The sequence below is a fragment of the Eurytemora carolleeae genome, unplaced genomic scaffold (genome assembly GCF_000591075.1).
Source record: "Eurytemora carolleeae unplaced genomic scaffold, Eaff_2.0 scaffold442, whole genome shotgun sequence".
NCBI lineage: Eukaryota > Metazoa > Arthropoda > Copepoda > Calanoida > Temoridae > Eurytemora > Eurytemora carolleeae.
In genome coordinates, this window is record NW_019396383.1 from 124,092 (window position 1) to 148,683 (window position 24,592).

A 24,592-nucleotide genomic window follows, 5' to 3' on the forward strand; every position below is an offset into this window, starting at 1 on the left:
AAGTGTATGTGGAAACGAGTTCACCACAAAGGATTTTTTTAATTACAAACCACTAAAATCCATTTATTTCAAGTTTCGCTGAAGTCTCGTCCTTTGTGTGTAGCCTTGTATCTTCTGTTTTATAACTTATTCTTGGGACCATTGTATTCAATATTCAGGGGCTTTAGCATCTTATATTCTTGGGACCATTGTATTCAATATTCAGGGGCTTTAGCATCTCATATTCTTGGGGCCATTGTATTCAATATTCAGGGGCTTTAGCATCTTATATTCTTGGGATCCTTGTATTCAATATTTAGGGGCTTTAGCATCTCATATTCTTGGGGCCATTGTATTCAATATTCAGGGGCTTTAGCATCTTATATTCTTGGGACCAATGTATTCAATATTCATGGGCTTTAGCATCTTATATTCTTGGGACCAATGTATTCAATATTCATGGGCTTTAGCATCTTATATTCTTGGGATCCTTGTATTCAATATTTAGGGGCTTTATCATCTCATATTCTTGGGACCATTGTATTCAATATTCAGGGGCTTTAGCATCTCATATTCTTGGGACCATTGTATTCAATATTCAGGGGCTTTAGCATCTTATATTCTTGGGACCATTGTATTCAATATTCAGGGGCTATTGCATCTCAATCCTACTGTTATAAACTGTATGATATAGGTGTTATATCTGACTGAAATTTGGTCGATATATTTAAGCAATAAAACTTTTTAATGACATGAAGCTGAACTATAGGATATCCCGCGAAACATGACAGTAGCAGACTACTTGAAAGTCGTCTTTGAACTTTGAATTTATTTTTTACATTAAATGGGCATTTGTTATTTTCTGTTGTTCGCAATGCCCCGTAAAATTCCCAAACAGAGATGGGGATTGAATTTTGTAGATCCAGAAAAATAATATCTGTGGGGTGCCTGCACAGAAACTGGCAGCTGGTGGGGTCTTAGATGTAAGACATGTGGCCGCAGCGCTCGGCCCCCTGGCCTGTCCTAGCCGCAGCGTTCGGCCCAGAAAGTGTCTTAACCTAACCTAACCCTAAATAAATACTAATTTAATTATCTTTCTGGACCTACAAAATTCAATCCCCCTCTCTCTGTTTTGCGCAATGCTCAACAGAAAATGTCAAATCCCCATTTAATGATTCAGTCGTCAACCCACTTTCACCTGCATGATTCTTGGGAACAAAATTCTTCTAGGCCTGGAATTTCCAAAATGTGATCCGTTTTTTTGTATTGTCAATATTAACGGAAATCTAAAGAATTTTTAGTTCAACTTTCTATTTTTTTAGTTGTACAAATCTGAACGAATTTATTCATATCCATGATATTATTGGCAGCACAAAAAAGGCAGACCACATTTTTGAATTTTACTTCTAACATTAGGTTTACAAATAATGACGCAACTTATTTCCAAGATCAAAGACGACCTCCAATCCGTCTTGCTATCGTCATGTTTCGTGGGACACCCTGTACTTAGGCTCTAAGCTAGTTCAGCCAATTTTCTCATTTAACAGATTTCACAGTTGGAAACTGAAAAGAATGGATAAATTCAACCTAAATCTTTCTATTTGAAAGATCACGCTGTGAATTGAGTCCAGTCGATCCCAACAATAAGTTTTAACCTGTATGACAATGGTCAGCGTTTATATCAATAGAATGAAGACGACTGATCTGTTGAAGTTTTGATTTCTAACAAGCATTTTTTAAATTAAAAGTTTGCAGGTAAACAAAGAGAAACTGTTCAAATTACTTGGTAGCTTCTCTTTGTTTCCGTGTTACGGTGTTCATGTGTATTATGTGTGTATCCTTGAGGTTTGAAAGCTTGCTAGAAATCAAAAGTCGTCTTGGTATTGATATATACGACAACGACTTTAGGTACAAATAACAAAATTTTAAGAATTAAAAGGCTCATTCTAGAAATTGTTGAAAGCAAGTAGATTCTTGTGAGTTTGATCTTGAAGACTCATCAAGGCGGACAACTGAGCAGTGGCGGATAATATCAGCGGAGGTTATAAAGTTACTGTTAAGCTCCAGGTTCCGGTTTGATTCCAGGGATTCGCCGGAGCTAGTACTCTTCAGTGATGTTCTGATAAAAACGAGTTTAAAATTCTCAAGAAGAAATATTTTTTTTTAGTTTTGCATTGACATTTTTTTTGCTAAATTAAATTTTTTTACTTTTTGTGCTGGCTGCAGATATCTTTTCTATATGCATGTTGAATATTATTTCTTCTTTAACTTTTTGGATCTACCTTTTCTGATTGCATCTGTAACCTATGCCTGAACAGAATGATGTACTTTAAATTGATAAACCTGATCAATATGTTGAAAGCTTTTAAGTAGTCCTTAGGATTTGGACCCAAAGGGGGCAATCCGCCAAATATCAACCAAAAACTGTTAAAAAAAAAGCTTTTCTCTCAAAATTTAAAATCTTAGAAGAAATTATAAAAAATTTCTTTATTTCAGAATAGTCAATTTCATGCATAAGAGTAAGCAAAAAATTTAATTAAAAATTCTTCAATCTCAACGAAAATGTTTATATCCGGATCCATTTTTTTTTCAGTGCGAATATAAAATATTAAGAACAAAAAAGATTTGATAGGAATTATATTTGTTGTCGTATTTGTCACACAAAATCTGGTTCGAAGAGGGGTCATCTGCGGTTCGGAAATAAAACGTGTGCGGGTCGGGTCGCCTTCCCCCTTTTTTGACCAAATAGATTAACAAGTTTGATAATCTATTTGGGTTGAACTCATTATTAAAATCTTATCAGCTAATTAAATGATTAAGCTCGTCTTTCCTAGAAGTTGAACGTTCCACCGGTTGACATGGCTCGGCGGCCGTGTAAGCTGCATCGCCGAAATATCGTTCATGATCGGCTGGCCACTCGGACTGTGAGTAGGCGGTCTCTGTACCGTTCCAAAACCGGTTTACGGATTCTGTTCTTGCATCGTAAAAGTACTCAACCGGGTACATTCGATCAGATCTGTAGTAACCTTGGAGTTTTCTACTTTTCTCAAGTATGGGATGGAAGGGTATTAAGAAAATTAGAAGGATGTGTAAAAATCTAAATCTTGTCAAAATTAATTTTCTTCACAAATCATTAGCTGAAATATATTCTAAAAGTTTTTAAGCTTTTCTACAAATAATTTTAGCTATATGATAGAATTTTTCTTAGCGTACATCATAAAACTAAAATTATCAGTTATACAGGGTTACCCACAAAGATGTGACTTTAGAAACGACTGTACGGACTTGTTCAGACTTTTTATTCACAATCTTGTTTCCCTGCAACTGGAAATGGTTCCTTTAAATGTATTGTCATTTCCAAAAAGTTTCAGGTCGTCCTTGAAGTCTTATTCTTTGTGAGGTAATCTTTGGATGTTTGATTATAACCTATAAACCCCTTTGATTGGGGAAATTTGAGTGAAAAATCCAGGCGAAGCTAGGTTCTAGTTGATCAATCAATTAATGAAGATAAATGTTAAGATTAATTCAAATCAAAAATATTTTGTAAAAAATAAAAAAAATATTTTCAAACTCCAGGGTTTCCTCGTGCTGGGATAGTGTGCAGGGCTTCCTTCGTGATGTAATGTAGAGGGAAGGAGGGGTAGAGTTGAGAGTGGAAGCGTGAGGGGGGGTACAACCACATAGGAAGGATCACTGAAGGGTGATAAAGAATCTCCCAGGGGCGTGGTAGTGCTTCGTTCCAAGAAAGGTGTTCGCGGTTCTAAAAAGTTTAAGTTACTAAAGTAGCTATAGAAGTAGGGATGTTAACGTTTTCATTTTTTGAAAAACGATCGTTTCGTTATGAAAACGACGACGAAAAATCGAAAATGAAAAACGATCGTTTTCATAAAACTCGTCGTTTTGTTAACTATCAAAAACGTCGCAATTCTTTTTCTAAAAGTTCAAAACGAGTGTTTTTTTTTAAATTTTTTAAAACGATCGTTTTTTCCGAAAACGAAACGATCGTTTTTGAAAACGATTGAAAACGGAACAAAAAACGATCGTTTACAAAAACGATTAACAACCCTAGAAGTCGAAGCTAAGAAGTGACCAAAATGACCGCAAACGCGGGAAAAAAGAAACTAGTGAACGCTGCTGCTGCAGTATGGAATAAAAAAGGCTTCGCTGTTTTCCAATAGCAGTGCTACACTAGAATTAATATAGAACTAAATTGTAAATTGCGCGTAAGATTGAAATCTCGTATGTTTTCAATCATAACCCTGAATAAATGTCCTCGGTAAGTAGAGAGCCATTGAGAGAGAAAAAAATTTAACTGGTGTCCAAATTAAATGAATTTAAGCCGCATCTCAAATCCCCAAAAACCGGTTTCAATTGAGTGTCGGCTTTAATCTTGAAAAATTTAATACAATTTTTAGTTCGGCCTCTTTAAATTCGGCCTCTGAGAAATTTTTGTGTTATGATCCGAAGATGGCAGACGGATAAAATTGTAGAAATAATTTAGAAGTATCATTTATTTAACTTCTAGCGTTAAAATTTTCAAATATTTTTTTACAGCAAAATTTACCCCTTTTTTAAGTATATGCAGAGTGCAGACGATATTATTTCTCAGAGTTATTTTGGTACCTGAGTGTACTGTATCCTGTGGTTCTTCAAAACTGTATCCTGGGTCTGTATCCCTGTATCCTCCATCTGTATCCCTGTATCCTGTATCTCCCCAACTTCTATCTACCTCGGTATACACCTGAAAATGGGAAAATAAAATAAAATAGGGATTTATATAAAATAGTTTTGATGAGTTTGAGTGTAAGGAAAGGCAAAGTTATGTTTATAATCCTGTATGCCATTTAGTAAATTTAGTAGATTGAAAAAGTTTAATGCGCCCGGCACAGACAAAGATAACCATTAACCCAACTCATCTCACGAAACCTCGATTTCAAGAGAAAGAGGGGTTCATACAGTACACATACTGCAGGGGTTGTTTTCAATTATTAAATACTAAATAATCTGAGAGATACAGGGTGTCCCACATCAAATTAGACCACGTCAATGGGTCTGAATTACGATTTGGGGGACAAATCAGAAAATTTAAGAAGAATGAATCATTTTGAAAAATTTAATAAGGCTAATAGAAATTTTTTTTGCAGAAAATGCTAGATTTCTCGAGTATTATGTGCGTATTTAGGTGTTAAACATTGGAGATAATCTAATATGATATGGGACGCTCTGTAGATAGATATTTTCGCCTTAAAATGTAAACAAGAAATAAAACAAAAAACAGAGGAAGCACTGGAAAAATAACCTGTTTTTAAGATTACGTACACAAATGACCCACATTTTTTTTTAACTGTAACGTTTCGCCCAGCTAGCCTGTTGTACTGAGTACACTGAACCTCTATCAATACCTACTCTGTGGTGCCCGGCCACAAGTACAATCTTTCAGAATGACTGAGGATTTTTTGTTTTTACCTTAGATTTTCCTCAATTAAAGGGACTGTTAACATTTTTTAAGAGACCCTCCATTGATAGACTGGTATGACCGATTCACAACGTACTCTTACATTTACAATCTTTGTTTCATCAGTTATAACTTAGTTATCAATGTTTTTGTTTTTGTTTAATTTTTGGTTTTCTACAACAATTACATCGGAGAAAATGTTCAAAATCAATCCCGGTTCAAGCTGAAAAAAGGAGAAACCCCGGTTCAAGCTGAAAAAAGGAGAACCCCGGTTCAAGATGAAAAAGGAGAAACCCCGGTTCAAGCTGAAAAAAGGAGAAACCCCGGTTCAAGCTAAGAAAAGGATTAACCCCGGTTCAAGATGAAAAAAGGGAACCTTCCAAATATAAACAATCAGATTGAGGTTTCAAGGGTATTGTTGTGTATTTAGCATACCTTTCTTAAAATGGAGGGCTGAAATTCCCACGACAGCCCCTTTAAAAGGTACATTTAGAAAAAATACTATGTAAAATAGAAACCTTTGGTGATGTGTTTAATTGTTCTGAAGTGAGAACTAGATCTGGATTCTCCCGCCCTGAAATATTTAGAAATATTATAATAAATACTTTGTTAACGCTCATTCCTTTATATTATTAAGTTAAAAATGTTTATCATATTGAATATTACATATTAATAAACTGGTTTTTTTTCATTATATATTATATATTGACCTGATAAAACGTAGTTTATCATATTGAATATTACATATTAATAAACTGGTTTTTTTCATTATATATTATATATTGACCCGATAAAACGTAGTTTATCATATTGAATATTACATATTAATAAACTGGTTTTTTTCATTATATATTATATATTGACCTGATAAAACGTAGTTTATCATATTGAATATTACATATTAATAAACTGGTTTTTTCATTATATATTATAATTTTCTCAACCTATATTGGAAAACTATTAACAGGTTGATTTTCTCAACATATATTGGAAAAACTATTAACAGGTTGATTTTCTCAACATATATTGGAAAAACTATTTGATTTAACGTACATTTAAAACAAATAAGATTGTCTAAATGTTGCCTTCATATTCCACTGTTAAATGTGTCTTACTGTATCCCTAAACTAACCTTGTATTGTGTACAATAGTAGCGTAAGATTGTACCCAAACCCAACCTCCGGACTGGGTCATCCATCTGTAATACCGGGTGTGGGCCTGCCCTTTATGCAGTACTGTACAATAATAAGATCAGATGTACATTTTACTACTAGTACGACGGATGCATACAATATACAGGGTGTCACACGAAACATGACAGTGACCACAAAATACTCCTAGTCATGGAGTTTCAAAAATATAGTCTGCCATTGTTCAATAATACTGCCTACTGGAGATATTAAGAATTTTGGTCGAATTTCAATTTTGTTAAATAAACCATGAATTGTTGATATCTGAACGAAATTCTTCATATCTCCGGTAATATTAAAAGCACAAAAAAGGCAGTGGAAAAGCCTTTTTGCGATAATTAAATTTAGAATGTTATTGCTAAAACTATTAGGTTTGCGAATAAACGCCCTTTATTTTTTTAAAGATTAAAGACGACATTCAATTCGTCTTGCTACATTCATGTTCCGTGGGACACCCTGTATATGTTCTAAATTTTTATCAAAATGTTCTTAATTTCTAAGTGATTTCAATTGTTCGATATTTCGAAGAAAATGTTAGACTTACATGTTAGATGAGTTAGTCTCATTGGAACCATATCCCCTGCATGGATAAACTGATACAGAGTTTTCTCAATCAGATCCTGGGGTTCATATCCAGTCAGACATGCTACTCTAGACAATATTCAACTATCCTGGGGTTCATATCAAGTCAAACATACTACTCTAGACAATATTCAACTATCCTGGGGTTCATATCCAGTCAAACATACTACTCTAGACAATATTCAACTATCCTGGGGTTCAATCCAGTCAAACATACTACTCTAGACAATATTCAACTATCCTGGGGTTCATATCCAGTCAAACAAGCTACTCTAGACAATATTCAACTTTTAAAGGGAGTGTTCACCTATTTCTGAAACAAAAAAATACATCTAAGCCCCCGGAAACTGTTTTTGTGAGAAACAAAATCTTTAGTTTAGTTAAAACTGTAAAGAAAAACTGGAATTTAGATGTATTTTCTGCACAGACGCGATGGGACAAAAGATGCCAAGTTTTTATTAAAAATAATCATTGATGTGCACAAGCACAGCTGTCAAGGAAGATATTAATTCATGTCTAGTTTAAAATTTTATTATCTTAAAAATACTGTTTAAGCCAAAATAATTATCTCAAAACATTTTGTGTTTCTATTATTTTATATTTCATATTTTATATTTTATACTTGATTTGTTTCGAAGACATAAAAAAAAATTTAAATTGAAAGAAAAAAATTAAATTGCCCGTTTTCAGGCTTACATTTTCAAAGTGTGAACCTTACCCATGGAAAAAAAAATCATTTCCCCTTCATTTTTGATGTAAAAAATCGTTATTTTTTTACTTTTTTCTATCTTATTTGTTTTTACCTTTGATCTAGAAAAATAAGTTTAAGATCTAATGAAGCTCTGAACATAAAAACATTGCTGTGCATCTTGATCTCCGTTATACTAGATGCTGGTAGAGAGTGTCCTAAATAAGCAACAAGATTGTAAATAAACAAGTTTGGAAGAATAGGAAATAAACGATGAGAAAGAGATAACAAATTCTAGAAAAAGTAAAAGAAAATCAAGGAATCCTTTCATTAAAAAAAACATGTCCGATTTACAACGGTACCCTATAAACCTCTATCTGAGTATCAATGACAATGAAATTGTCATTTTTGTAAAAAAAAAAGGGATAAATTCAGTTATTTTCCTTCCTTGTTTCAGAGCATAAAACTGCAAGTCACTTTTGTAGAAAAACAAAGGTTGAAAATTATCAATTTCAAACAAAAAAAATAAAGTATTGTAAGACTTGAAGAAAAAGAGCTAAAATAAATATTCAAGACTTGGAATTCCTTCACGACGCTCGAGTTATAACATGAAACATATTCTTTATTTATAATGAATCAGCTATTTGGCCATCTATATAAATATATATAATATAGTTTTTAAACTTCACATTTTATTCCAGGTATTCAAGTAAAATAAACAAATGTTTCATGTCTCACGACGATACTTCTTTGCTTATATAAATATATATTAGGCTATCTTCAATTACAATTTTTAATTCTGGCTTTATCTGTGAGCATCTTCTCTTTGTACAGGTACAGTATAAAACAAAAACAAAAAAGTTTGCGGGTGCGCTACTTCTCTGACCCTCCGCCATTTTGTCTCCACGCTCCGCATTTTGATCTCCGCCTGTTGTTTTTATTGTTTGTTTACCTTTTTCATGGATTAACCAACTAAAAATCAAAATATTTCTCTTCAGAGTAGACCCTCAATAGTTTAAAGAGTAGTTTAATCGACAAGTTTGAAATATTAATTCATTCAATTGATCCTAAGTTGTTTTTTGTAAAAAGATTACTTAAAGCTGGTATGCATAAAAGACGACCTTTATAAACGACTTTCATATTTTTGTAAATCCGCAAATTTTTTTGTTTTGTTTTACGATGTACAGAGATGACCAGAAAACTCTGGAATTTGAAAACTCAAGTTATGACTTTTAACTGGCCAATAAAATGAGACACAGCAATTGTGCAGTGAAAGCAGACCCAGTCTACTAATCAAGTGGTTTAATAACTTACTAGTAAAGATGTTTGCTTTGTAAAAACATCAAATTCACTGCAGTATTGCTTTAATGTCGTCTTCCTATTCTAAAGTTTTCTGGTTATCACTGTATACAAAGAGAAAATGTTTACTAATGAAATAGAATATAGGTGCAAAGCGTCATAAAGGCCTAGTTTTATATTAGAGATTAATCTCAAATTTGGCACGTAAACCCTTACCTACAGCAACCAGGCCTAGGCTGGGTTGTGATGAATTAACTGGTTCAAACTGCCTTCCCTCCACAGCTCCCTTAACCTAGATCAATTTGAGAAGTAGTAAGGGGGAGGTTTCAATGTGAGGAGAAGTAAGGTGGAGGTACCAATGTGATGAGAAGTAAGGTGGAAGAATCAATGAGATGAGAAGTAAGTTTGAGGTATCAATGTGAGGAGAAGTAAGGTGGAGGTATCAATGATGGGAGGAGAAGTAAGGTGGAAACTGGAAGTATCATTGTGATGAGGAGTAAGAAAGTGGAAGTATCAATGTGATGAGGAGTCAGGTTGAGGTATCAATGGGAGTAGAAGTAAGGTTAAGGAATTATGTCTTTGCCACAAACTCTGATTTTCTGATTCTTATATTGTCGACCTGCGATATTCCAAACTATAAATTCTATTAGATCAAATAATTTAGGTTTGAAATAGGTTTCACCATCAGGTTGCAAATATAAAGGGATCAGCAGGTTTGAGTTTGTGGCAAAGAACTAAATTTTTTCTATATTTATTACCTTTAAATATCCTGAACAATGAATAACTTTGTATCCGCCGTTGGTGAGACCTGAATGATAATAATCTTAAAATTGTTTTTTATAAAAGTTTCTGCTTCAGTGTGGTAAGACGAAATGGCAAAGAAAGGGGAAAACTCAAAGTCCAATCGCCAAAAAAAACGTCAAATTTTATCGTTGTTGAAATCAAAATTTGAAAAAGAAAAACTTTCATTTCCGAACTCAAAGATATTGTTGAACCTTTCTCTTTAATTACCTGCATTTCGTTTAGCAAGCACACATTTCATCCTAATCACAAATGATCTCTCAAGTTCAACATCCTGAAACATTTTCAACAATTACAAATTATTCTTTCGTCTGTTATATATAACGCTAGAAGCCTTGTGTTATGAAAAGAAATACAGTGATGAACAGAATAAAGCCAAATTAAAGTCGCTGTACCTGAGTCTACTGTACTGTACCTGGGTGTCCTGTACTGTACCTGTGTGTAATAAGCTGTACCAAGGTGTACTGTACTGTACATGTACACTGTACTGTACCTGGGTGTACCGTACTATACCCGGGTGTACTGTACTGTACCTGGGTGTCTTGTACTGTACCTGTTTGTAATAAGCTGTGCCAAGGTGTACTGTACTGTACGTGTACACTGTACTGAACCTGGGTGTACCGTACTATATCCGGGTGTACTGTACTGTACCTGGGTGTACTGTACTGGTTGTATTGTTAGTAAACTATTCATCTCCTCGTGGTCTAAAGGATGAATGTATTCAAATATGGAGTTTCCGGTCAATTCAACCTAAACAGGAAAAAAACTGATTACTTGTATCAAACTCTAATTATCTAATATTTTTCATTTCTTTGCAATGTCGTAGACCGCTGATATTTAAAATATGAATTTTTAATGCTTCGCTTGTCTCACTCTTGATGCCCTCCCCCCTCCCCATTTACAATGACCAATTTCTTATTAAAAACCTTATCAGTTTTTTTTAGAACTTACCTTTGACCACGAAAAAAATAATTTAATATTTGATTTTAAAAATCTTATCATCATTTTCTGACAACAATTAAAATTGGTATGTTTCAGAAGAAAATACTTTTTACACCATTTCTGGAAAATTATATCTTTTCTTAACAAAGAAGTTATTTTAGGTTTTGAGCCCATTTGATAAAAAAATTTAACAGTTAACCTATAAAAACATTTTTGTAACGGCTTAAGCAATAAGAATCTGCTTTTTGTTTTAATGTGTTTGTAACTTGTAACACATAAATTTCACAAGAATCATTCAGATGGCGTACAGTCCTGTTTTGCCTCATATAATCTGTATTTGCACTGTACTGCTTGCCCAGGCTAGTCGAAATTCGGCCCGGTACAAGAAATGAACTGGAATGTACCGTGTGTAAGTTGTACTGTGGAAAAGCAAGACGACTGTTAGATTCAAATTATGATTTTTAACCGGCTAAAGAACATGGAAAATAGCGCGTAATTGTGTAGTGTACGCAGACCCACCTAATAGCTTCTGGTAAAACTACATCAAATAAGCTTAAAATTGCTCAAATGTCGTCTTCCTATTCCACAGTTTTATGTATCTCATTGTTTACCTGACTGAGGCCAAGATGTACGCTAGCGGTTTCACTGATATACATAATTTTCCCGTCAGAGCTTAGAACAAATATAAAACCGTCCAACGTTTGCAGCAGATGAGATCCTAGCTCCTAAAATGTTACTAATTGTTCACATATTTTTAATCATGACTAAAAAATGTTTCCTAACCTTTATAATATCATGTCGTCCAAGGGAAGGCTTCATTCCCCAACCATCCCCCAAACCTAAACATTAAACATACATTTTATAAAATAAGAAAATATATTTATGAGAGGGATTGAATATTAAACTGAATAGTTCTTATACCTCGCGTATTAACGAGAGTGATTGAGATGTATCTTTTGAGAAGATACCTGAGAATACAGACTTAGTCGTATCCGGATTGATATGAACGATGGTATTACTGAGGAGTGAGGAACCTTGAGTTCTAGATCGAGTTGTATCTTGTAAGACAGATATTTAATAATATAGATAGAGTCGTATCCGCATTGATACTGACCAAGTCATTATTGAAAAACTTGGAGTTCAAGGTTGAGCTGTACCTGGATTGGTACTGATCTAAAAGTATTTCTTGGAGTAGGGCATTTACTACAGTTACAAGATACAGAATTATTTTTAGACTTCATTTTGAATCATGATCCATAACATAAACCACTCTATGGCAAATTTAGTCTTTTTTCTTCTAAAAATGTCGCTTTAAAAAATAGAAGAAAAAACGGTTTTAGTTAAAATTAAACTTTCACCTTCTGGGAAAACCTGACGCATCCTCAAGTATGATGTTGTCAATCTGATAACAGACGCCTGAAAAAAAAATGAAATTAATCAGAAAAAAAATTTAACAAAAGTTGTTAAATTTGCAGCATAAGCAAAACGTAAACCGTATCGGAATGATTAAATAGAAGAAAATATGTGTTTAAGCTAGAAGAAATTAACAGACTTAATAAATTTCAAACGTGTTTAAAATTTGAATATTAAACGCTATCGAATTAGCCCAAACAATTCAATGTGCAGAGACCAATTAATAAATTGTTAAATTTAAAGAGGCTGTACCTAGATGTAATTAATATGTGACCCTCCACTTGTAAAGTGGAGAGTCCGATTCACACTAGAGTGCGGCGGCACAGCCTTAAACCTTAATTGACTGATCAAAGAAGACGAACTTATCCTTATTTATTTCTACGCTTGCCCCTCTTAATAATTTAGTTTGCGAGCTGAGTTTTGTATGTAAGAAATAGAAATATTTACTTTTCAGAAGTCACAGAAAAAAATTTCATTCGAATATTTAAAAACAGAAAATACGATGAGTTCACACACTGTGCACTCAAGGTATTCGGTAATTTAAACAACATTTTAGAAATCAACACGAGGACGCCGGATAATATCTGTCGTAGATAATCAGTTAAGGGTTTAGAGCACGTGGATTTAACGGTTCTGTCAATATTCAAGAAAGCTGTAACTTTCGATCACGATTTCTCCTATTAAACATAATTTTTCAGCCTTTTTTCTTAAATACTTTTTTGCTGGCATATGCGTTTTGAATAAATAGTATAAAACAAACAAATCCGTAAGTTTAAAGATTGCTAAAATATAGACCAAAACGCGTATGATTTCAAATAGAAGAAACCGAATGCCTCTGGTTAGTCCGGGGTGAGAGGGTACGGCTTTAAATCGGTTAAGGTTCGCTTAAAATTACGCGTACAGTCCCTTTAATTAAAAAGCTGTAACCTTGTCTAGTTGAGAGGTTATAGCACCAGGAAGCGGGAGCATTCGACCAAGTTCAAAAAATTCTCCTAAATTGTTTTGAATAATTGGTTTTGTAAATGTTATTTTTATTATTATTATTATTATTATTAAATTTTTATTATTATTATTTTTATTATTGTATTATGTTTATTTTATTATTGTATTATGATTATTTTATCTTAAAGCCTATAAAGTATACTTTACAATACATATAGCGCTTAATGGTATTTTATTAAATGATAAAATCTTTACTAAATATATTTTACCATTTTCTTTTTCCCTTCTATTTCTGGCGGCGTTCTTACTCTTGTCCTTCATGGTGAAGACCAACCTTTCCAACACAAACCTGAAAATTAAAAAAAAGATGGTAAAATCACAAATGATTAACAAAATCAGTAGGAAGATCGTCAAAAACCAAAAAAGTCTTTAAACCAGGATCCTTTAAGACTATCTTAATGGAAAAAATAATGACAAAAACATCTCAACCCATATAGAAAAGACAAATCAAGGCTTGCAACCAAATAAGTACTTATACCAGTGATATTAAAAGACTGGCTATTTTCTGGTATCATTCCTAGTCTAGCACCCTTCACCCAAATACAGGGTTACTCACAAAGGATAAGACTGAAAAAGACGACCCAAAACTCTAAAATATGACGATTTGAATTTTGATTTTTGGTTTCTGCATAACTATTTTAATGGTTTATTAAATAATCAAGCAGAAAAACATGGCCGTTTTGGCCTACACGAAACTCTGAATGGCTGCAGGTATTCTGAATGGCATGGTTTCCTATAGAGAAGATATTAGCAAGTTTGAAAAATGTTATAAAGAGGAATTTTACCCCACGTAAACTTTAGTTTTTTTTAGATAAGAATGGGAGAAATATCGATAAAGGAGACTAACAAGTGAAATAAAATATCCAAGTCAAATATAAACCTTTAGATTGGTACAGTTTTGATCCTTGTATTTATCATTATAGCTCCAAATATGAAAATACACATTTTTGTTGTTATTTATTAGCGCCCTTTATATATCTTATTTGTCGGACTACCTGGTAATTTGTTTGTAGGCAATAAAAATTGAACATGAAAAAGCTAAAATTATTACATGAAGAAGCTTAACTTATTACATGAATAAGCTAAAATTATTACATGAAGAAGCTTAAATTATAACATGAATAAGCTAAAATTATTACATGAATAAGCTAAAATTATTACATGAATAAGCTAAAATTATTACATGAAGAAGCTTAACTTATTACATGAATAAGCTAAAATTATTACATGAAGAAGCTAAAATTATTACATGAAGAAGCTAAAATTATTACATGAAGAAGCTAAAATTATCACATGAAAAGCTAAAATTATTACATGAAGAAGCTAAAATTATTACATGAAGAAGCTAAAATTATTACAAGCTAAAATTATTACATGAAGAAGCTAAAATTATTACATGAAAAGCTATAATTATTACATGAAAAGCTACAATTATTACATGAAGAAGCTTAACTTATTAAATGAAGAAGCTTAAATCATTACCGGAAAAAGAACTCTATAATTAAAGGCCGAGTGGCGAATTAGCTGCTATCATATAAAGTCGGTTTTGTGAAAAGTCTGTTATCTATATAGCTGTTATCTATATATATCTGTTTTCTATATAGCTGTTATCTATATAGCTGTTATTTATAGCTGACCAAACAGTGACGTTTTACGCGATGTGACGAAAATTTAAATGTTTTAGTGACCCCCCCCCCTAATCTATATAACATGCATGGAATGACATAATATCAGAATTAAGACAAGGAGATTTTTGCAGGTTTTTTTTAGACAGTTAAAACGCTCTTATACTGCACTTTTTCGAACATTCTTTTTTAAAAAAGAAATTTAAATATTATATTGCTCTAAATATTCAAATATTATTTTCTCTATACAAATAAGAACCATATTTTTTACATTATTAGGTCTTCACTTGTTTTTAAACTTACCGAAGTTCAGACAATATTGGTTTTAGAAAATCATTCATTTTTATCTACACATATATATATTCATGTATATATATATATTTTATTTATACATTTCAACATATATATTTTTGATAATTTATACAACAAAAGAAGCTTTATGAGAAATAAATTAAAATAATTTAATTTTAGTTTTAAAACGTTCAAAATGTTTGCGCTACAAAATGTTGGGCAAAATTATAGTTTTTATTAGAGCAAGGGCAGGTGCGCCAAACAACTGCGTAGAACAGCTGAATCCCAGCGCTGTAGTCCCTACGCGGTTGCAATGGAACACATACCCTCAAAAATAAATCACTTTGTTATGAATGAAATCTCGAAATGAAATTATTACATCTGAAAGGACTGCACACGTAATCTTCAAGTTTCTCTTCATTTTTTTTTTTAAGTGGCATGGTATGATGGTACCCTCAAAAGCTTTGTCTGTTCAAGACTGCATACACGTGATATTCATCTTATTATCATTAAAAAATTATCATTTTCAATTGTGGTTCCTCCATAAAACGACTTGCGTAATTCTGCTTTAGAAACAATTAAGAAAAATTGTTAGAATTGAACACTTTTCAAAGCAGAAAACGACAATATGTTCTACAGAAAAATATACAAAATTGTAAATGGTGTGAAATAAAATATAATTCATATTTTCAATAATCTGCTGTAAGCTCTAAACAAAAAAGCAAGTCGTACAGCTGTACTATTGCACAGTCGTACAGTTGTACTATTGCAAAAAAGTATCGTTGTACTATTTTCAAAGATGTACAGTTGCACTATTGTACAGTTGAACCATTGTAAAATTGTACAGTAGTATATAGTTGTACAGTTCTAGAGTAGCACAGTTATATGATTTATATTGTACACTGTTTACAGTTTCATGTATGCTCTTCAACTAAGGGAGGTGAAACCTGTTAACGCGTGCTGTACGTGATGTACGTGATGTTCGTGATGTTCCTGATATGCGTGATGTGCGTGTCTGAGTGGGTGTTTGTGTGCGTGATGTTCTCTCTGTTCTTAAACGTGATATACCGTGGATTTATCTAATCTCAAGAAAGCAAACTTTGCAATTTTACATATTATTATATATAGGTAGCTGTCTAGTTGTCTACCTGGCATAGCCTGGATGTCTAGTTGTCTAGCTGTCAAGTTCTCAGAAACTTGGACAGATAGAATGATATCAGTTAGATATTTGAACAGATAGAGATAGAAAGATGCATAGATATTTGAACGTATATAGTTAATAGTTAGTTAGACAGATAAACAGAGTTAAAGATCAGCTCTGAAAGTTTGAACAACAAGAGAACACGACAACTAGACATTCAGACATAACAGACAGATATACAGACATCTATACAAACAGACATCTATCGTCTAGTTGTCGTGTTCTCTTGTTGTTCATACTTTCAGAGCTGATCTTTAACTCTGTTTATCTGTCTAACTAACTTTCAGAGCTGATCTTTAACTCTGTTTATCTGTCTAACTAACTATTAACTATATACGTTCAAATATCTATGTATACTTCTATCTCTATCTGTCCAAATATCTATGTATACTTCTATCTCTATCTGTCCAAATATCTATGTATACTTCTATCTCTATCTGTTCAAATATCTATGTATACTTCTATCTCTATCTGTTCAAATATCTATGTATACTTCTATCTCTATCTGTTCAAATATCTATCTGATATGGTTCTATCTGTCTAAGTTTCTATATGCTATCCTTCTGTGTCCAATTATTGATTTATTTCGATTTATCCTCCTGCAGTGAACATATTTCTCATCGCTGATTACTTATTTTAACTTCATATTACGATTAAAGCTGTAATTCAATTAAACAATTTTATTCCTTTTATATTCTTGAATATTGATTTTTAATGAACCAAAAAGAAATCCTTAAAATGCTACAAAAAGTGTATACGTGTGTTCGGTTTCTAGAGAAAATAAAAAAATATGAGATACCTTATAAATAGGGTCTAATTTTAAATTTTGTAGTAGAGGGGGCTGACAATTTGTTAGATAATTTTAATCTAAAAATGATAATTTGTTCGTGTCCACGTGATAACAAGGGGACAAACAGAACATACATTGAACATATCTCATTTACTATCTAAACCTTGGTCTCAGCAAAAAAGATTGGATTTAGGCAAAAAACATTTATTTTCAATTATTAAAATGCTCAATTAATTTTTTGGTAAACAGAAAAAATAATCTCAAAACAATCTTTAAGTTTTTTTAGTTTTTTTATAGAAATTAATTAGAAAATATTGTAGAATGCATGCAACGCAAGTTCCAAATTTTTTATATATATCTACAAAATAAAAGAAATTTGACAAAAATTTCTTGAAATATCGTTAGTAAAAATGGGCTCCAAACATTTCAAAAGAAAACATAAAAAACATATTTACTGTTTACAAATACTCCCTTTATGAATTAAATGTTAAATAAAAAAATTATTTGAAATTAAAGTTTTATTTTCATCTTTGTAAAACTTATTTAGAGCAGAATTGTACTTATTTGTTTTGCGGATTTTTTTGAATACCTTTTTTATCAACAGATTTACTAATAATTTCGCGGATTTTTTTCATCCATAACTAAAAATATTTTTGTATTTTGTTTACTTTATTTTAATATTTTTCCATCCAAACCTTGATCCCGGCAAAAAAGTTTTAGTGATTGCTAAAAAACGCTAGTCCTGTTTTTTTACTCAACCTGTATCTATAGTATAATTATAATTATTTTTTTAAAAACTAAATAGATTTTTCTTCCTGTCATTATTTATCTTATTTTGCACTATTCTTACTTTTTATTATAAAGGTTGTCTTTAGTTTCATGATGGATATTTGATATTTTTATATATCCACATCAATTCAATAAAAATACATTTGACTGAAAGTGCTCTTCTTTCTTTTTTTCCATGTAAAATTTAGCTCAGAATTTTGTAATTTGTAGCTAAGGATTTTCAGAAAAACGATCGTTTCGTTATGAAAACGACGACAACAAATCAAAAACGAAACGATCGTTTTTTTAAAAAGTTCGTTTTTTAAAAATAGTCGTTTTTAAAACGATCGTTTTTCAAAACGATCGTTTTTATAAAATTCGTCGTTTCGTTAACGATCGTTAACGAAGAGAGGAAACCGACCTAAAGTGCATCTGTGCTTATTATTGAGTTGTTTTTAAGAAAATATCAAGGAGTTTTAACTCCCCCACAACTGTTAAACTTCATGTAAGACGACATTCAATGAAGTTGTATGTATTTTTTTTTCAAAAATGACCGTTTTGATAAAGTTCGTCGTTTCGTTACCGATCGTTAACGACAACCCTTCGTTAACGATCGTTTTCTCAAAAACGATCGTTTTTTTAAACGGTCAAAAATCGTTTTTATAAAAACGACTGTTTTAAAAACTATCGCTATTCGTTTTCTAAAAGTTCAAAACGAGTGGGTCGTTTTTCAAAACAATCGTTTTTTTGCCGAAAACGAAACGATCGTTTTTGAAAACGAAACAAAAAACGATCGTTTAACGAACGTTTACAAAAACGATTAACAACCCTATTTGTAGCCTATTATTTCTAAAATGTGTGTAAATCATTTTCCAAAACATAACAGTTATAAACAAATTACAATAATATTCTTAATACTTTTAAATAATATAAAGATTAAAAACCAAAGACAACAAGAATTTTTTCTTGCTTCCTTATTGGTTTTGAATCCAGTTATTTGCTCGTCTTGAATCAATAAACAATATTAACACTTTGAAATATTATCGAGTAAATTTTCAATTGTTTGAATAAAATCTGTAGGCAAAATTAAGCTTATTCTCTCCTCTTTATTACTCAATCGTTCCTATTTTTCACCATATCTTTCCTCCTATTCACCATATATTTCCTCCTATTCACCATATCTTTCCTCCTATTCACCATATCATTTCCTCCTATTCACCATATCTTTCCTCCTTATCTTTCCTCCTATTCACCATATCTTTCCTCCTATTCACCATATCTTTCCTCCTATTCACCATATCTTTTCTCCTATTCACCATATCTTTCCTCCTATTCACCATATATTTTTCTCCTATTCACCATATCTTTCCTCCTATTCACCATATCTTTCCTCCTATTCACCATATCTTTCCTCCTATTCACAATATCTTTCCTCCTATTCACAATATCTTTCCTCCTATTCGCCATATCTTTCCTCCTATTCACCATATATTTTTCTCCTATTCACCATATCTTTCCTCCTACTCACCGTATCTTTCCTCCTATTCACCATATCTTTTCTCCTATTCACTATATATTTCCTCCTATTTACCATATCTTTCCTCCTATTCACCATATCTTTCCTCCTATTCACCATATCTTTCCTCCTATTCACCATAATTTTCCTCCTATTTACCATATCTTTCCTCCTATTCACCAAATCTTTCCTCCTATTCACCATATCTGTCCTCCTATTCACCATATATTTCCTCCTATTTACCATATCTTCCCTCCTATTCACCATATCTTTCCTCCTATTTACCATGTCTTTCCTCCTATTCACCATATATTTCCTCCTATTCACCATATCTTTCTTCCTATGCGCTATAGTTTTCCTCCTATTCACCGTATCTTTCCTCCTATTCACCACGTCTTTTCTTCTATTCACCATATCTTTCCTCTATTTTAGCATATCTTTCCTCCTGTTCACATTATATTTTCTCCTGTTCACCATATCTTTTCCTCATTTCATTATATCTTTCCTCCTATTCACCATATCTTTCCTCCTATTCACCATATCTTTCCTCCTATTCACCATATCTTTCCTCCTATTCACCGTTTCTTTCCTCCTATTCACCATATATTTCCTCCTATTCACCATATCTTACCTCTTATTCGCCATATCTTTCCTCCTATTCACCATATATTTCCTCCTATTCACCATATCTTTTCTCCTATTTACCATATCTTTCCTCCTATTCACCATATCTTTCCTCCTATTCACCATATCTTTCCTCCTATTTACCATATCTTTTCTCTATTTAACCATATCTTTCCTCTTTTCACCATATATTTCCTCCTATTCACCATATCTTTCATCTTTTTCACAATGTCTTTCCTTTCACTTTTTCATTTAATCTTTCCTCCTATTCACCATATCTTTCCTTTCACTTTTTCATTTTATCTTTTCTTTTTTACATTTCCACTTTTTCATTATATCTTTCCACTTCTAACTTTATTTTTATTCGTTTCCACATTATTTTTCCGCAATTTCACAATATCTTTCCACTTTTTCAGTTAATCTTTTTTTTTCTTCATTTTTTCATTATTCTATCTCACAATCTGTGCTTTTTACCATTTTCTAAATTTTAACTCTTTTTTTCTTAACTTTTCTAGATTTGTTTTCTCCGCCCAGTTTCTTAGATTACAATTCCTTTTTTAATATGATTTGTATTTTGAACCTATTAAATTAAAAAATATGATTAAATGGCCTATTTAATTATGACCTGAGTAAAATGAATCTCTATGATGTTGATTAACTGCATACAGCTGACTCTGCGAGTTTAACACTTTAATGCACATCGGCTTAACCTAGACTAAACATGGTCCACTGCACCCAATACTCTATCCGACCAATTACAAACTCCGGCGGCTACCCTCAGCCAATTAGAAGCAGGCACCAAAAGAATTGGCCAATCAGGACTCAGCACAGGTCACGGGGCGATTTCATTGGTTGAAATTCGAAAGATGTTTTGTCTGAAATTTGACAGAAACTATTTAAAAATCAATTTTATAGCTATAGCGTACTTTAAACATCGTACTGACTTCAAAATACAAATATTATGCAATTTAAATAAACCTTTGATGATTCAAAATATTTATAAAATTCAAATTCAAAATAATATAGAGATTTGTAAACTGTATAATGAAATGCTCTTTTTTTAATGTCTAAATTTAATGTATTTAGTTTATTTGGCATGTGTTTGCTGGCTTGTTAATATCAAATAAACGTGAAAAGGTCAAAGCTGTGTTAATGGTCTTCGGGATAAAAATGACCGTCCAAATTTTTTTTAGTCTTAAAACTTTCTAGGTGGAAACAGGAAAATCGGCGAAATATATTGTGTGTTATTATTTTATATGTACGTACAGACTGTACAGTGTACTGTAATATCAGCTTCAGTGAATAGGAATAAAGGGAATGGCAAATGGGCAATGGCGCTGGTCTGGCATGAGAAAGCCAGTCGCACTGCTTTGCTGACGAGTTAGGTATTACACACGCACACTCTTTTGGTACTAACACACAACATGACTACAGCCAAGGAAATTGCAGAACAATGTGGTCAATTATAATTATTAAGCTTGAATTATGAGTTGTTTATTGTAAACTTTAATCAAATTATATTCTTTGCACGAAAATTTGGTTTATAGTGTTGACTTATAAATATGTAAATAATAAACTACATGTATATAAAACTTATTTTTAACTTATTCTTATGTACTGAGCCCGTTTTCTCCATAGAAAGTGGCCGTGTAGTTCACGTACTTTGGGGGACGATATGTTGGCCGCTAGATGTCTCATGCTAAATTCTTATCTTTTTTTTGGTACAGACACACACACATGACGTTTCCGCCCCTGATCAGCATCCATTTTACAAATTTACGCTGCTGCCGCGTAGAGGGACATAGATTTAAAAGTTCGGTCCTTATCCCAGCAAGCGCGCTGTTACTGTAATAGATCCCAATTAGACCAAGCATACATAAATTTTTCGCAGTTTCTCTTTCATACTTTTTTGTCGTTGAATGACTTTATAATGCAAGTCTGTAAAGGAATCGAGTTTTTGCCACAAACTCAAAGTTTCTAATCCCTATATCTTTGCATGGTATGGTATACACCTTAGATATTTCAAACATAAATTATTTGAGCTAACAGAATTCATAGTATGAAATATCTAAAGTATACAATACCGAGTTACAAATATATAGGGATTACAAATCAGTTTTTTTTAGCAAAGGCTCAATTCATTTAGTTTGTGCCTAAAACTCAATACCCTGCAGGAGTATGGAATAGAAGTGAGATAAAAACGACGCGGCCCGCCCTACCATATGATTATTCGTGCTTTGCAGATAGGGTACTCTATTTGAAGAGTCTTTAAAGGTCGTCTTTTAATTTTTTAGATGTGGTTTTTTACTATGCCATATTAAATAAAACCAATTTTTATATTATAAAAAAATATGCTTGTATTGCTAATATTTTTGCATCCCAATAAAATGTATTTGATTGCGTTATTCAGCCTAATTTTTTCCCTGTTTAATGTATTCAATAATCTATTCTGAATACATGCACGCGGTATTTGTACATCAGACAAATATTTCTTATTTAAATGAAGTACCGTCTGCAAAGCATGTATAATCATATGGTATTAGGGCGGGCCGCATCGTTTCTATCTCCCTTATATTCAATACTCCTTACTCAAAGATTGTTGAATTAAAGATCAAAACGCAAATGAATTCAAGTTGAAGAAACAGAACACCTCTATCCCTCCGTTAGTTCAGGGTAGAGTAAATGGTTTAAAGGTTGGCACATAATAATAAGAATTGTAAAGAATACATGCACACACAAATTAAATATTAAATTAGTGTGAAGCTAAATATTGGAATATGGACCTGATCAAACATCTGTTTTCTGTTCTTTTCTTTCAGACCCGGCCTTCAGGACCTTTCTCTCGTGATTCCCCAATCAAAATTTGAGGCAAATCGGCCAGTGGGTTCATGAGTTATGATCGGACATCCAAACAGACAAACAGAGATTACTACTTTAAATATGTTTTAGCTGAAGTGCCCGGCGTTACCCGTGCAATTAAAGAAAACACGTTTAGAAAATTCAAATAAAAAACAAATTTTTATATACTAGATGAAGGGCCAGGCTAAGGTACTAATGCAAGGAAAGTTAATTTTTGTCGCGTATACTCTGCGTACACATTGAAACCAATTTGTAAACAAGAATAGATGCATCAGTGTTACTCTAATATCCGAGGAGGTTAAAAGCATTTAATTTTGATAATTTTGAAAATTCACATAATAGTTTCCTATGACCAGAATATTTCATTGATTATTTTTGTGAAATTGAATCCATTGCAGGCTTTGACATCCGTCTTGTGTTTACTTTTCCGCGCTAAGACAGTACACTGCAGTACAAAAAATGCGTACACCTCTGAAATAACTTTCCTTGCATTAGTACCTCGGGCGTTGCCCGTGAAAAAAATAATTTGAAAAAAATTTGAAATATAAAATTTTGAATTATTTTAGCCTATGACACCCCCCGTAGCCCCTCCTCAGTCTTCTATCCCTCCCTCCTTCCTTCCTGCTTGTATGCCTTCCTAATTTATGACTTTTATATAATGAGAAAAAAATGTTAAAAATACGGTCGTTTTTCTGAGTCGAAAAGTGTTTAATTCTGATAATATTTCCACTTTTACTTATAGGCAAGAAATGCGCAAGTCTCTTTTGCAAAGAACCCATGAATGAAAATTAATATTCTCGTAAACATGAAATTAATTTTTATTTTTTATCTTCATCTTTCCTTTTTCTTCTGTTGTTTTAAAGTTGGTTAAAAATCAACTAAAATGCGTCGAGTTTTCAAAGGCAGATTTTTTGTTTTAAAATTATATTTTTGAACTTTCTTGGATAAACAAGTTCCCGTGACAAACTCTACAATTTACATCCTCTCAACCTCAGCATGGAACTTCCCCCCTATATTTACCCCCGGGATTCTAGGGGGGGGTATTTACCCCCAGGATTCTAGGGGGGGGTAAATAACCCCAATAACCCCCCTTATATCCGCCACTGAAGATATGTGGAGCGCCGCAAGTGTGCCCAAGTATAAAGTTGTTCTCTAATTCGTTTATACAATACCTATGTTAGGGGTTTTCATGGAAATAACCAGATTTCTGTTGGATTTTGAACTTCAACTCAACATTACAACGACTTAAAAACTGCCTTCTCTAAAAAAAATTGCTTAAGCGACCGAGCTTTATTTGACTTAAATATAAGGTTGATGCTGTAAACTCAATACTGTTGACCACCCCTTCCCACCTTTTCACCTTCCTCCCCTTACTCCACTCCATCAGCCTTCTTCTAACTACTCACCCCTCCCCAACAACCTTCCTCCCTCTCCTTATCCTTCTCCATCAACCTTCCTCTCTTCTCTTACCCCTCTTCATCAACCTTCCTCTCTCCTCTTACCCCTCTCCATCAACCTTCCTTCCTCCCCTTACCCCTCTCCATCAACCTTCCTCTAACCCCTCACC

General features: G+C 32.7%; 2 protein-coding genes across 2 annotated transcripts; both read right to left on the reverse strand.

Moving 5' to 3' along the window:
- Positions 1 to 1,037: 1,037 nt before the first annotated feature.
- On the reverse strand, positions 1,038 to 6,166 carry LOC111702142 (uncharacterized). The gene is made up of 6 exons (XM_023473720.1): positions 6,145 to 6,166; positions 5,953 to 6,008; positions 4,603 to 4,720; positions 3,562 to 3,739; positions 2,810 to 2,995; positions 1,038 to 2,098 (listed from the first exon to the last, which is right to left on the reverse strand). Exons 1-6 carry the CDS (start codon positions 6,164 to 6,166, stop codon positions 1,921 to 1,923), a joined length of 738 nt encoding a protein of 245 aa, XP_023329488.1. The 3' UTR covers positions 1,038 to 1,920.
- A 390-nt stretch (positions 6,167 to 6,556) lies between these two features.
- Positions 6,557 to 21,002, reverse strand: LOC111702143 (single-minded homolog 2). Its single transcript, XM_023473722.1, has 13 exons — positions 20,792 to 21,002; positions 13,561 to 13,640; positions 13,277 to 13,341; positions 12,295 to 12,352; positions 11,720 to 11,775; positions 11,548 to 11,661; positions 10,646 to 10,744; positions 10,205 to 10,268; positions 9,952 to 10,001; positions 9,410 to 9,485; positions 8,010 to 8,112; positions 7,169 to 7,275; positions 6,557 to 6,669 (listed from the first exon to the last, which is right to left on the reverse strand). The coding sequence occupies exons 2-13, from the start codon at positions 13,610 to 13,612 to the stop codon at positions 6,557 to 6,559; spliced, it is 957 nt and encodes a 318-aa protein (XP_023329490.1). The 5' UTR covers positions 13,613 to 13,640; positions 20,792 to 21,002.
- Between the last annotated feature and the right edge of the window lie 3,590 nt (positions 21,003 to 24,592).